The sequence below is a fragment of the Vigna unguiculata genome, chromosome 5 (genome assembly GCF_004118075.2).
Source record: "Vigna unguiculata cultivar IT97K-499-35 chromosome 5, ASM411807v1, whole genome shotgun sequence".
Taxonomy (NCBI): Eukaryota; Viridiplantae; Streptophyta; class Magnoliopsida; order Fabales; family Fabaceae; genus Vigna; species Vigna unguiculata.
Window position 1 is genome coordinate 41,129,189 of NC_040283.1, and position 13,299 is coordinate 41,142,487.

Sequence of the window (13,299 nt, forward strand, 5' to 3'; positions counted from 1 at the left end):
AGAGTAGGATACATGGATGGTGATATTTGGATACCAACAAACAATACAACTCAAAATAATAATATTTTAGTTATATTTATTTTATTTTTTAATTTAAAATTCTAATAAATATTATTACATTATTCAAGTGGATTCAAGTATTTTTTTTAGAGTGATGTAAAACTATTATTTTCTAGATGGATGAATTTCAGTTTTATTTCTTTTGCAACAACATTAATGATAGTTTTTTTTTTTTTAGAATAAAACAACGCTCTAGTTCTTTTAAAGTTTTTCATTTTTTTTTAAATTAAAAAAGAATAGTAACAAAAAGATGGTGATGGGATTTGGTCCCAACAGATAAAAAAGTGAATGGCAGGAGAAAGAAATTATTTGATTGAAGCGAGACAGTAAGCGAAAAAAAGAAGTGACGATAATAATGTCAAATAATGCATCATCAAACCCTCTCTTTCAGCAACAGATATATGATGAAGAGGAGAAGTAACATTCTTTTTAATAGGTTTGTATTATTTCAACTGCACATACGTTTATGTTAAAGTAAAACAATTATTGCATAACACTTCCAAATTACATTCACACGTTTACAGACATAACGCTGCTAGAATAGAGCAAAGAGGTGAATGTTTTTGACAATGGAAACGGCAAATGTTTATAAAAATGCTATGAATAGCTAGGCAGGCACTGTTGTCAGCTGCATAACTTAAAAGAATGGCTTTCACAATGAAATACCTAACTAAGATGAGCAAGGTCTACCTCATCTGGGATCTTGAATGTTTCTGCGGCACCAAACTTCCGGAATTCATCTGCTTTAGATTCTTCGTCATCACTATCATCTTCTTCCACATCATGGTGGTGTGGAGATGACGGATCATTTACACTTTTAGACTTGGATTCATGAGTTGCGAGCATGTTAACCTGGCCATGGTGAGAAATTTCCACCAAAACAGTATCATCGTCAACTGGGAGGGGTTGCTTCCAAGGTTCCCCATCAATCCTCATATATGTTTCTTCTGCTGCACCTTTGTGAAACTCGAAGCGGATTCTGTGTGCCTAATGTCAAGATAATTTGAAGCCATTAATAATAGATGCAATCGACTTTTAGAAAATATTTTAAAAAGTTTGATTTAGAAAGAAGAATATGGCATGAGTATCAAAATGTACTAATGCAATACCTGGGCAAGGCGAGTTCCATGTCCATTTGGAGAAAGCAAAACAAGCCCATGCCAAGCATCTCTAAAGCCAACCACCTCTATAAGGCCATCATCTACATATGGAGGTGTCAAATCTCTCTGCAATGTGTTGAATTGAATCAAGAAAACATACTCAGTTTTGGTTGTTCAAAGAGCATGTGCACAAAAATATTATATATTAATTATTATTTACCACCACTAGCATTTGGCATTAAAAATAACAGCGGAAAAAACATTTTTCGAAATAAAGTGTTTCAGGATTTGCGTATGAAAGTTTTACATCACGCCTCTTGTGCTTGTTCGGTGTACCCCATGGATTCAATCCACCAGAAAAGCTAGGCAAGTTGAGGCATACAATGGACCTGATGCTGTATGTAAAATGGAAAGAGAGTTAATAAAACATATCTTTATTCCAGAAGTAAACTGGAAAAGAAAGAACAGATAATGGACAAAATGGAAGTGGATTAAATGGCCATTTAACCGCAAAATATCCATACTTGATAAGTCGCCAAGTGAACAGACAGTAATCACCAAATAATGAAACTAGACAGCGATAAAAGCAATAAACTTCGGAGAGACATAAATAAACATGGTTTGCATAGCAATAAAATTGGATAGCTGTCAACCATAGTTATGACTGTCTTCGGATCTTTCGAAAGTCCAGGAGTTTTCCCCTTACAGAAGTAAAGAAAAGATCATACATGAGAATAGAAAAGGATATACCTGGACGGAATCGACAGGTCTTCCCAATGACCATGCCTCTTCATGATTTTTACTTTTGCAAGATGTGCTATGTTTCTGTATTCAAAGATCAAAATGCATTTATCTAACTGGTAAAGTAGCAAATATATATGAAAACAATGCTTAGATGGATCTCTGAAGAATTGATGTTTTGTGTGTGGCTTGGGCATGTGCATGTACAACTTGCCAGAACTACAGATAGCAAGCAACAAAAAGGCCAAAACAAACCATCTGACTTAACGGGAAAACTGGTGAACAAGCCAGTTTGTCACTCCAAAAACTCAACTGGTGGAGCAAATAATTGCTCACATAAGGTCCATCCTTGTATATTATTTAGTCTATCATTAACAAATAACAAAGGTAGGTTTAGAATCATGATGCCGAACAAAGTAGTGCCAAGTTAACTAATGATAACGAATTCATGGTTGGATGGAGAAATCTGCATTGAGAAGACTCATTAGACAAAATAAAAAAATTAAATACAAGATACACTCATTCAATTAGAAAACCAGTGCAAGGAGCCCTTTCAACTAATGTTCATAAGCAGGTTTTCAATATGAATCCTGTAGCATATATTACGAGCATGAACATTAGTTAGCCAATTTGGTCAGTTGGATAAAAATAAGGAACGTTTGCTATAGATATGAAGAGTCTTGGATCTCTCAATAGTCACGGAATTTATGCATTCTTTCTGTCGATCAGCGATAGTTTCTCGGTGCATAAGGAATTTATGCATTCTACACAAACTGACCTTGGAAGAAAAACAACACAAAAAACATACAATCCAACCAATGACAGATCTACAGAAACTTACCTGGAAGGAGGGTGGAACAGAGGAGCAAAAAACCATCCTTGTGTGCATCCCAGCTTAGCATAAGTACTCTGACACGATTAAAATCAGAATAAAATCAATAAAAGAAATAGTAGATGCAATCACATATTAGTGGTCTAAAAGACCTATACTATATAGACTTTTCAATCCAGAGCGAAAATGTCAAAATAGTATTGTTGTCATTTATGCCTATGCAATACTTTCTACGTACATATACTATGACTACAACCTACCAAGTACCAAAATAGACATACCTGATTGACCAACTGATTTTTGAACTTTTCAGGATGCATTTTTCGTTCAGAATGAAATGCATACGAGATTTGAGCATCCATTCCTACAATTTGGAGTCATAAGAGTTGAGTAGGATGAATTGATGGAATGAAGAAAAATGAAGTACTCAAAATATACTATTTCGATGATCTAAAAATATTTCAAGAGATGATAAGAATAGTCAACACCAATGAAGGTAATCAATCAATCTAACGCAATCCGCATATTTTATTAACATTATACAAATCAGTCTCCATCGTTACAGATTTATGCTTTTTTTTGTTTCCCAGGACTTTACCTTATCAAGGATTGTTTCCATTAGCATTGCCCTTTATACAAATTCATACTTTTAAGCTTACGTAATGTAAGTTTTATTTCTAAAATTAATATAAAATGGATTTTATATTGTCAAAAGATACTAAATTAAATCATACACACATTATAATGAAAAATTAAATCAAGGCTTAATAACATTTTCGGTTCCTATATTTGTAGTAACGATTCAATTTTTTCCCTCTATTTATTCTTTGCTCAATGGTCCCTATATTTTTCAAAAAGACTCATATGGCCTCTTCCCTTAGATTTAGATTTAGTATTTACGTTGTTTAGAGATGATGAGCCGAAATCTCCTTATACAATTATCCACTCTTTTTATACGTTTATTGTCCAATCCTAGGGACAAAATGGAATGTGTGACGTTAATAATGATCTAATAGAAGAATCACATTGAGTCATTTTAAAAATTATAGACATCACATTGAATAAAAATAAATAAAGTGAAAACGTTATATCATTGCTACAAATATAGGGACCAAAAATGCTATTAAGCCTTAAATCAACAAATCGTATGTTAGACGAAAATAGAATTATGAAGTCATCTCAGGTAGTTCATCCATAAAGGAACCCAAGAAAAGTTATTCTTACCCATGCTGAAGTAATTCCAAAACCCCCCACGAAAAGTGTGGCAGCCTTCCTGAGAAGCAATAAGAAACAACCAGTCATGAAGTAGAGTGAGTACAAACGAAGCTAAAACTTGTGTTAGCAAAATAGTTTTGAAAACTTTCAATAGGCCCCTTAAAAAAGATTAAAAGCAAGGATAAAGTATTAGATACTCAGAATTGAAACACCTTGATGGGGATCGATTGGCGTCCTTACTTGTTGGGCAGAAAAATTTTGGTCACTACAGATCATAAAAGTTTAAAACAATTATTGCAGCAAAAGGTCATCACAGACAGTCAACAAAATTGGATGGCTAAGTTGTTAGGATACAACTTTGACATTGTTTATAAACCGGGAAGTGAAAACAAAGGGGCGGATGCTTTATCTCGGAAGATAGACGAGGGAGAATTGCGAGTATTAACACATTTTCCAATGTGGTTGGATTGCCATATTGTCCTTTCGGAAGTCCATAATGATATTAAGCTTAAGGAAGTTATTGACCAGATCAATAGGGGAGAAAGAGAGGCGGCGGGATTTGAGTATAGACAAGGGGCTCTTTTCTACAAGGGCAGATTGGTGCTTTCCGAAAATTCTGCTTGGATCCCAAAGTTGTTGGAAGAATACCATTCAACCCCTCAAGGCGGACATTCAGGGTATTATAGAACATACCGAAGGATGGCAGCTAATTTGTACTGGAGAGGCATGAAAAGAAGAGTTCAAGAGTATGTGCGCTCTTGTGATACGTGCCAGAGGCAGAAGTATCTTGTGACGTCCCCGGGAGGGCTCTTGCAGCCACTACCCATTCCAGCGCGAGTATGGGATGATATTTCGATGGATTTCATCACGGGGCTGCCAAAATTTAAAGGGTATGAAGCTATATTTGTCATAGTGGACAGACTATCTAAATATGCTCATTTTCTTTCGTTAAAACACCCTTATACTGCAAAAACTTTGGCTGAGGTGTTTGTGAAAGAAATAGTGAGGTTACACGGTGTTCCTATCTCAATTGTGAGCGACCGAGATCCCATTTTTATGAGTCAATTCTGGAAAGAGTTTTTCAGGTTGCAGGGCACGACTCTAAACATGGGAACAGCTTATCACCCACAATCGGATGGTCAAACGGAAGTCATCAATCGCTGCCTCGAGACATACCTGCGTTGTTTTGTGACTGATCAACCTAAAGAATGGTGTCATTGGCTACCTTGGGCGGAGTATTGGTACAATACTACATTCCATGAGTCCACACAAACCACTCCTTTTGAAGTGGTGTATGGCAGGAAGCCCCCATCGTTAATACGGGGATCTCAAGGGGAAATACGAGTGGAAGTTGTTCAACGGGAGATTTTAGACAGAGATGAGGCTTTGAAACAGCTCAAACACCATTTACAGAGGGCCCAAGAGCGTATGAAAAATCAGGCTGACCTTAAAAGGAAAGAACGCAATTTCGACATAGGAGATTGGGTGTTTTTGAAATTGAGACCTCACAGACAAGGTATTATGGGCCTTTTGAAATCATTGGTCGTGTGGGAACTGTAGCTTACCGCTTGAAGTTACCGGAGACAGCTAGAATTCACCCTGTGTTTCATGTGTCTTTGCTAAAAAAGGCGATAGGAAACTACCAAGTGCAGTCTGAATTACCTACAGGCTTGGGAGGGGATTGTGTTGACACATGGGTTCCAATCACAGTGTTGGCTTCGCGAGTAGTGGTTAAAAAGGGTGAACAAGTAAAACAGTGGTTGATACAGTGGGCTGCAAAACCAATTGAAGAAGCCACTTGGGAAGATGTTGTGGTCATACGTAGCCAATTTCCTCATTTGAATCTTGAGACAAGATTACTATTAATGGAGGGGGCAATGATGGGGATCGAGTAGTAAGCATTGGGCCGGAAGAAAGGATTGTCCAAGAAGCAGCCACAAAGCCCAAAGAATGGATTGTTTACAAAAGAAAAGGAAAAAAATGAGCTGGCAAAAGGAATTAGTTATAGAGAGAGAATAGAATCCCTTTTATTAAGGAGGTACGAGAGTAGAGGGGGAGAGGAACGTGTTATGGATGGACCGAGTAGTTGTTACACTACTCTGTAAGGAGCAGTGCTCTGGGGTATTAGAAAGACTTATCCTTTCTAGTACATCTTTTTTGCCGATTTCAGCGATAAATAATACTATTACCGTATCCATTCCACCTTTACCTAGTTTTTTTCTATCTTTATATTATTTGTTTGTGGCGGTCTGCATCACAACTCGTCTCTAAGTCAGTGCAACTTAGTTTTACCTTATAAAACCTATATCATCCAGTCATATTTACGGAAGTTTCCAATCAAATCATAAAATAGAGCATATGAAACTCAAGGTATCTTTCCATGAAATTCGTTAAGTTCCAAAATATATCTTCTAGTTACCATGAACAAGATGTAGTATTAGATTGCAAAATAGTAAATAGTATAATCTTACCATATTAAGCTCATCTGCCTCAGATACACGATGGAAGGCATGCAAAGAGTGTGGTAGCTCAAGGGGTGGAATTGGATCACAGGCACCTTTTTCTGGAATCCTCATTCTCATAAGAATGTGCCAGCTGAGGGTTTGGGAAAACAGAGCACAAAATCAGCAATCAACATTTGCCAAACAAAAGAATAACAAATTAATAAATATATAGAACAATAGTCATATATTCACTTAGAATTAAAGGGGCATAAGGACGTGTGGGAAGTCAGCAAGGACACAACTAAAGCTCCAAAGCAGAAAAATGGACTCTCACAAAACTAGAAAACCCACTAATATACTCCCTCAGAAAACAAAGTAATGAACAAAAAAGAGTAAACGAATATAATAATACTGATAACATGATAATTTACGATTAACAAGGTTAGTGAGCACGTGACAGAAGAATCTCATATTGAATTGATTCCCACTAAATGAAAATTAAATTAGTAAGTAAAAAAGGAAATCATAAGTTTTCAGTTTGAATATCGGAACTATCAATTAATTTTTACATCAGCGAGCCCAACTAAAATGCTTTTAATTCACAAAAATTCAATTAGGATCTCAATCATAACCTAGCAACATACCAATTTATTACACTCAATAATAAGGGTGCCTGAAGTTTTATCAATAGAAGGCAGGAAATGGAACTATAGATCAATAAGCGAGCCATTGAAGTAGCACAAACAATTAATTGTAAGATGAAAGAGCAGAACCAAAATTCAATACTTGTCTATTTTCATTTCCTTAGCTTTCATTACTTGATTCAGAAATGACTTGACCGACTGTTCATCTGTTCCTGGGTTTTTCTTTCCCTGCAATAAAGCAACAGAAAAAAATGAGTTCCATCGGCTTTTTACTTTTTATAAATATGAAAAATTCTGATGATGTTTCTTATCAATGTCACAACATATACCAAAGCGAAGAAAAATTCCTTTACTTCCTCAAAAGGGAAGTACTTAGTATCCACAAATCTTAATATATAAAGGGAATAAGTAGATGATTCTTTTTTTAAAATTAAATGGTAAGCATCTGCAGCTCTACAACTACCAAATCATGGCAGAGTCCCATTAAAAGCACACAACATAGAACTGCAATATCCTACCCAACCAAATGCAAACGGCAGATTATTCCCTGTGCCTAATGGAACCGTGGCAATGGGTGGCGGATGAGACAGTTGGAGATCACAAACAACTCCAAGTAGCCAACCAGCTGTTCCATCACCCCCTGCAACCTAAAGCCAAGCAACATATCACCATAAAGGAAAAAAAAAAGAAAAAACTATATTTATAACGGCGTATAAAACAAGTATATATAAAAAAGAAAAAAGAAAACATTGAAATTTTTTATATCCACGACGTTGCAGTTGTGATTGAAACATTAATTCATGAAAAAGAAATTCAACTCACAATTAATCTCAATTTCTCCATGACCTTTATGGCAATTCGATCGCCCTGAAGCTTGAGATTTTCCAAATTCGCATAGATCCTGCTCAGAACCTTATCAGGAGCCTCTTCCCCCAAGTCGAAAACCTTAAAACCACAACCTATATTCAGTCCTGCATAACGAGGTTTCGTACAAGATTTTTAAAAGATCTCACACTAACAAGTAACAATACCTGATTTTCTTTAAGAAGCGCGCGATACGTTTTCAAGAGGTCTCCTCCCAGCTGACCACCACTCCTGGAGTTAACAAAAACGAGAACCGGACACTCAGGTCCGTCGACATCGACGTCGCTACTTTCAACCGCGGATTCCGGCACCAGCACGTGGCCCGGGATCCAGAAGTTCCTCATGAAATTTCCGTCGGAGGATTGAGAAGCCATTTCCACATTCAGCTGCGACACCGAAGCAAGTTTGCGACAGAGAGATTATAAAGTGATTTCAAAAGACATGCAATGCGAGGTGATGAAGAGAGTCGCACTGGAAAGTGTTCTCAGATTGAGCAATGAGATTGTTTGATTTGTGAAATTGTGTTGGTCAAATGTGATTAATTTAGCTGGATCTGAGTGACATGCTGACGCAGAAGCGAAACTGAGATTCTGATAGAAGCGAGTTGTGTAAGAGCGAAGCGGAAATTGAAAGAAAAGTGCGTTTTTATTGGTGGGTCCCTTGCCTAAGGATCGGAGAAAGGAAAGTGAATACTGAGCCGAGTGATACGAATCGTCTGCAGTCGGAATTTAACGAGTTAATGTAGTGCGCTAATTGTGATCGTCCGATGAAGATATTGTCATTATATTTTATTTTGATAATCAGATTCAGAATATGCATTCCAAAGTCAGCCATTGATCTTTATTGAGCGTGTTGGTTTGCAACTGCGTGAATGCACCCAATCCGAATCCCGAGGGCTCGGATATTCTGAAATAAATTATTGTACTTTTGTATTATTTTTTTATGTAAATGTCTTTGCTCCATTGGATTAATAGTTTGAAAAGAAAAAGAACCACACTTATATGATTTCTTAGTGGACTTCCTCTCTTCAAGTGTCTCTTACCAATTGGGTTGGCTTTCGGTCTTTATTAAAATAATTTGTTGAACTATATGATACTGTAACTTCTCGATTTTACAACCAGCAATTATGCGATGTTTAAACCCGTATTTGTCTACTAGTGTTATACATGAGAGATTGTTTCTAGAGGTTGTCCATTTCTTGATATACTCACACATGTTTTGTTTATTTAATTTAAACTCAATTTTTTTTCAAAATGGAATAATATAATTCCTCTTAAATTAGATCAACCGAAAATAACATTTGTTAGCATTAATTGAAACATAATTATGTTTAGCACTAGAAAACAAAATTATTATTAATGTTTATAAAAAATAATTTTAATTAACTTTAGTTGAAAAATAGCATTGACCTATATCGATAAAAAATTGATAATGACAATATTAAATATTAATTATCAACTTTAATTTGAAATAACTTTGTTGACATTCGTAGAAAAGATGATAATGGTTGTTCGTGTCCTGAATTCAACTAAAACACATTTAATATTCTATGATCATGATTAGTACTAGATTATGCTTTATCGAAAAGATGGTGACTGAATACAAAGAAAATGAAAAAAGCCGTTTTTTTTACAGATGATACAATAGTATACCGTCTTAGTTTACATTTAATAAAACACAAATACTTTGACACTTTGAGACGATAATCACATGTATAAGTGAACTAACATCGTATTAAATGAAGCCACATTTGAAGGATCTTTTGAACAAAAGCTAAAATTGTTTTTCTTTACAAAATCCTTGAGTTAAGCATTGTTACCTAGAAAAATTGTCTACGACATTTCAATTCAAGACAAATAAGGGAAATACATACTATCCAATAGGAGGATAAGTACATTCAACATTCAATTATTAGATATTAAGCGGAGGAAGAAATATTTATTTTTGTATGTAGGGATGAAAAAATTGTCCATGCTCGCAAGTATTCGTGGTGGATAGTTAGTACTCGTGAGTATGAATGACAACAGGTCGGGTCGGATGCGGATAGTATTATCCGCAACTCGACCCATAACAAAAAAATTCACCTATTATCTGGATAGATACTCGTTTAAAAAATACTCACGGGTTTTTTGAAATGCAGTGTACTTGTAGATATTCACAAATATTTTAAAAAGAAATTTTTAAAATAAAATTTAATTAAAATTACAAAAAAATGAAATAAAATATAAATTAAATCTAACTTAATAAAATATAAATTAATTTTAATTTTAATTTTTTGTAGGTATGGATATCTGCGAGTACGGATAATATGATAGTTGTTGTACCCGACCTGTTTATAAATTGAGTATTAAAATACCCTATATCCACATGTGAATACTCGCGGATACTTATTATCTATCACAAATTTTATCCGCAAATATTCACGGACACGAATATTTTTGTCATTTCTAACTGTAGGTATTTATTACCTGTAGATAGTAGATAACAAGTATTTTAATATTCATTTATAAATGTGTCAGATGCGAGTATTATACTACTCGTACCTATGGGTATATGTTGCCTACAAGAAATTAAAATTAAATTTTAATTTATATTTTATTAAGTTAAATTTAATTAAAATTTAATTTATATTTTATAGTTTTTATAATTTTATTTAAAAAGCTTTATATATATATATATATATATATATTATTTTTTTTTAAGTACTTGCGAGTATGCGGGTATCCGCAGGTTTTAAAAAAATCTACGAACATTTTTTAAACGGATACCTAACGGGTAAATGGTAGAATTTTGTTTTTTGTGGGTCGGGTAACGGGTAGGTACTATCCGTACCTGACCCGATCTATTGTCATCCTTAGTTGCATGGGTACATTTAATGCATCTATCATTTTCAAACTCTTCATAGGAATGGAAGATATTTAAAAGAGTAAAAATCATTTGACGGGCAGAAACAAGTTTACAGTGACTCTGAAAGAGTTATTGTAAAGTTATTCAAGTATAAGAAAAAGAAAATGAAATGTCTATAAAGTACAAAAACACTACTAAATTTTGTTGGATAAAAAGAATACTTCAAAAGAAATACTACTAGTGTTGATTTTAGCATGTTAAAACATCAACGTACTTATGTCTTTAGACGATTAACCTCCATGATAAGCAAAAAGTAAAAGTATGATCAATGATCACTAATCATACACATTACTTATTGAAGTAAGGAAAGATTACTCAATTAAGGTAAGAGTATGACTTGAGTAAGGAAAGATTCATCATCCCAACAAAGTATTATGGCCACATCGTTTCTATTTTTTCTATTGTACTTTTAGATAACTTTTCAAGTACTTTTAGTTTTGATAACTACTAAAAATATCATTTTCCTAAAAATATATAACCTAATTACTGATCAATACATTATCGGTCAACTTACTTACCAAAATAAAAATAGAGAAACATAATAATTACATCAAACAATTCTTATAAAAAATGAAACCCATAGAAAACAGCCATTAATGACAATGACTAACATTTTTTTATTATAACCTTTTATTTTTAAAATTAAATTATTAATGTATTTTGTTATATTATGTGAAATATTATTTTCGTTTTGAAAAGTCTCTTCATTGACTTTCATTGTACGACATTGAAAGGTTAAACAAGTATAAGGATAAATATGTTTTTGGTCCCTCAAGTTTCAGTGAATTTTGGAATTAGTCCCTCTTCGAAATTTTATACCAATTTAGTCATTCATCTTTAGAAATGTGTGGATTTAGTCCTTCTTACCAATTTTTGTTAAGTATATTTGACATTTTAAACACATTTTATGATAATATTTGAGTTATATTGAAGCGAAAAATGTGTCAAATGGTATACACAATTCAAATACCATCATGAAATGCGCTTGAAACGTCAGATAAACTTAACAAAGTTTGGTTAAAAGGACTAAATTCATACATTTTTAAGTTTGGTTAAAAGGACTAAATTCATACATTTTTAAAGATGAAGGACTAAATTGGTATAAAGTTTCGAAGAGGGACTAATTCCAAATTTCACTAAAACTTGAGGGACCAAAAACATATTTAACCCACAAGTATATAATGGTAATTCTTCCTTCTTTGGATGTGGTAACCCAAACATAAATCATATTTTTGGTATATCTAATAACAAGTACTTGGAGGTCATGGCTTCCTTCTAAATTTAAATATTGGATTTTTTTTTATTCCGCAAGTTGGCAATAGGTATTTTATTTTGTTAGTGGTTTAATCGGTTATTTATACGAATGTTAAGTTTAATTTCACACAAGATTCCCTCGAGATTAGGGATGGTAACGGGGCGGGTCGAGCACGAGTTTCACTATCCCATACCCATTTCCGTAAAAAAAATTCATCCCCATCCCCATACCCAAAACCAACGGGTATCAAATTTTTGTCTCATCCCCATCCCCACCGGGTAACGGGTATAATCTCGTACCCATACCCATACCCATTTTCTTACTACTTCAATATTAATTTCAATTAATTTTTATAAAATAATAAAAAAAATACGATAAAGGAAACATAATATTATCAAATATTCAATATTAGAAGGATGATTGTTTCTTCGATATCAAATACTTTAAAATAAATTACAATTGTTTACATTTTAGATTATAATACCAAATCAAATTTCATGAGAAACAAAACAATTATTAAATTTGCAAATATTAATGAAACATAGTTGATAAAATTTAAAAATATTTTTTTTAAATATAAAAGAAAAACAAATATTCAAATTAAAATATATTTTAAATGTTTGTTTACTTCAATCTTTTAAATTTTAATAAATCTCTTTTTATACACTAATAAAAGTTATAATACATCATTTGATCAAAATGATACAAAGAACAAATAATAATCATAATAAAAGTTTAAAATAAATTATAATTGTTTACATTTTAGATTATAATACCAAATAAAATTTCATGAGAACCAGCATATTTATTAAATTTACATACATTAATGAAACCTAGTTGATAAGATTTAAAAATATTTTTTAAAAAATATAAAAGGAAAACAAATATTCAAATTAAAATATATTTTAAATGTTTGTTTACTTCAATCTTTTAAATTCTAATGAATCTCTTTTTCATACACTAATAAAAGTTATAATACATCATTTGATCAAAATGATACAAAGAACAAATAATAATCATAATAAAAGTTTAAAATAAATTATAATTGTTTACATTTTAGATTATAATACCAAATAAAATTTCATGAGAATGAACACATTTATTAAATTTACAAACATTAATGAAACCTAGTTGATAAAATTTAAAAATATTTTTTAAAAAATATAAAAGGACAACAAATATTCAAATTAAATTATATTTTAAATGTTTGTTTACTTCAATCTTTTAAATTCTAATG

General features: G+C 32.9%; 1 protein-coding gene across 1 annotated transcript; it reads right to left on the reverse strand.

Annotated features, from left to right (window-relative positions):
- Positions 1 to 486: 486 nt before the first annotated feature.
- On the reverse strand, positions 487 to 8,520 carry LOC114184965 (diacylglycerol kinase 5-like). Its single transcript, XM_028072403.1, has 12 exons — positions 8,068 to 8,520; positions 7,859 to 7,981; positions 7,555 to 7,683; positions 7,179 to 7,264; positions 6,420 to 6,543; positions 3,958 to 4,006; positions 3,015 to 3,097; positions 2,743 to 2,810; positions 1,911 to 1,985; positions 1,468 to 1,555; positions 1,170 to 1,286; positions 487 to 1,047 (listed from the first exon to the last, which is right to left on the reverse strand). The coding sequence occupies exons 1-12, from the start codon at positions 8,272 to 8,274 to the stop codon at positions 727 to 729; spliced, it is 1,470 nt and encodes a 489-aa protein (XP_027928204.1). The 5' UTR covers positions 8,275 to 8,520; the 3' UTR covers positions 487 to 726.
- Positions 8,521 to 13,299: the final 4,779 nt, after the last annotated feature.

Excerpts from the sequence above, each read along its gene's own strand:
- LOC114184965 (XM_028072403.1), bottom strand. The coding sequence starts at position 8,274 with ATGGCTTCTCAATCCTCCGACGGAAATTTCATGAGGAACTTCTGGATC. Across the intron at positions 3,098-3,957 it reads TTGGAATTACTTCAGCATGG|GAATGGATGCTCAAATCTCG; the intron begins GTAAGAATAACT and ends TCCAAATTGTAG. Across the intron at positions 2,811-3,014 it reads AAAATCAGTTGGTCAATCAG|AGTACTTATGCTAAGCTGGG; the intron begins GTATGTCTATTT and ends TAATCGTGTCAG.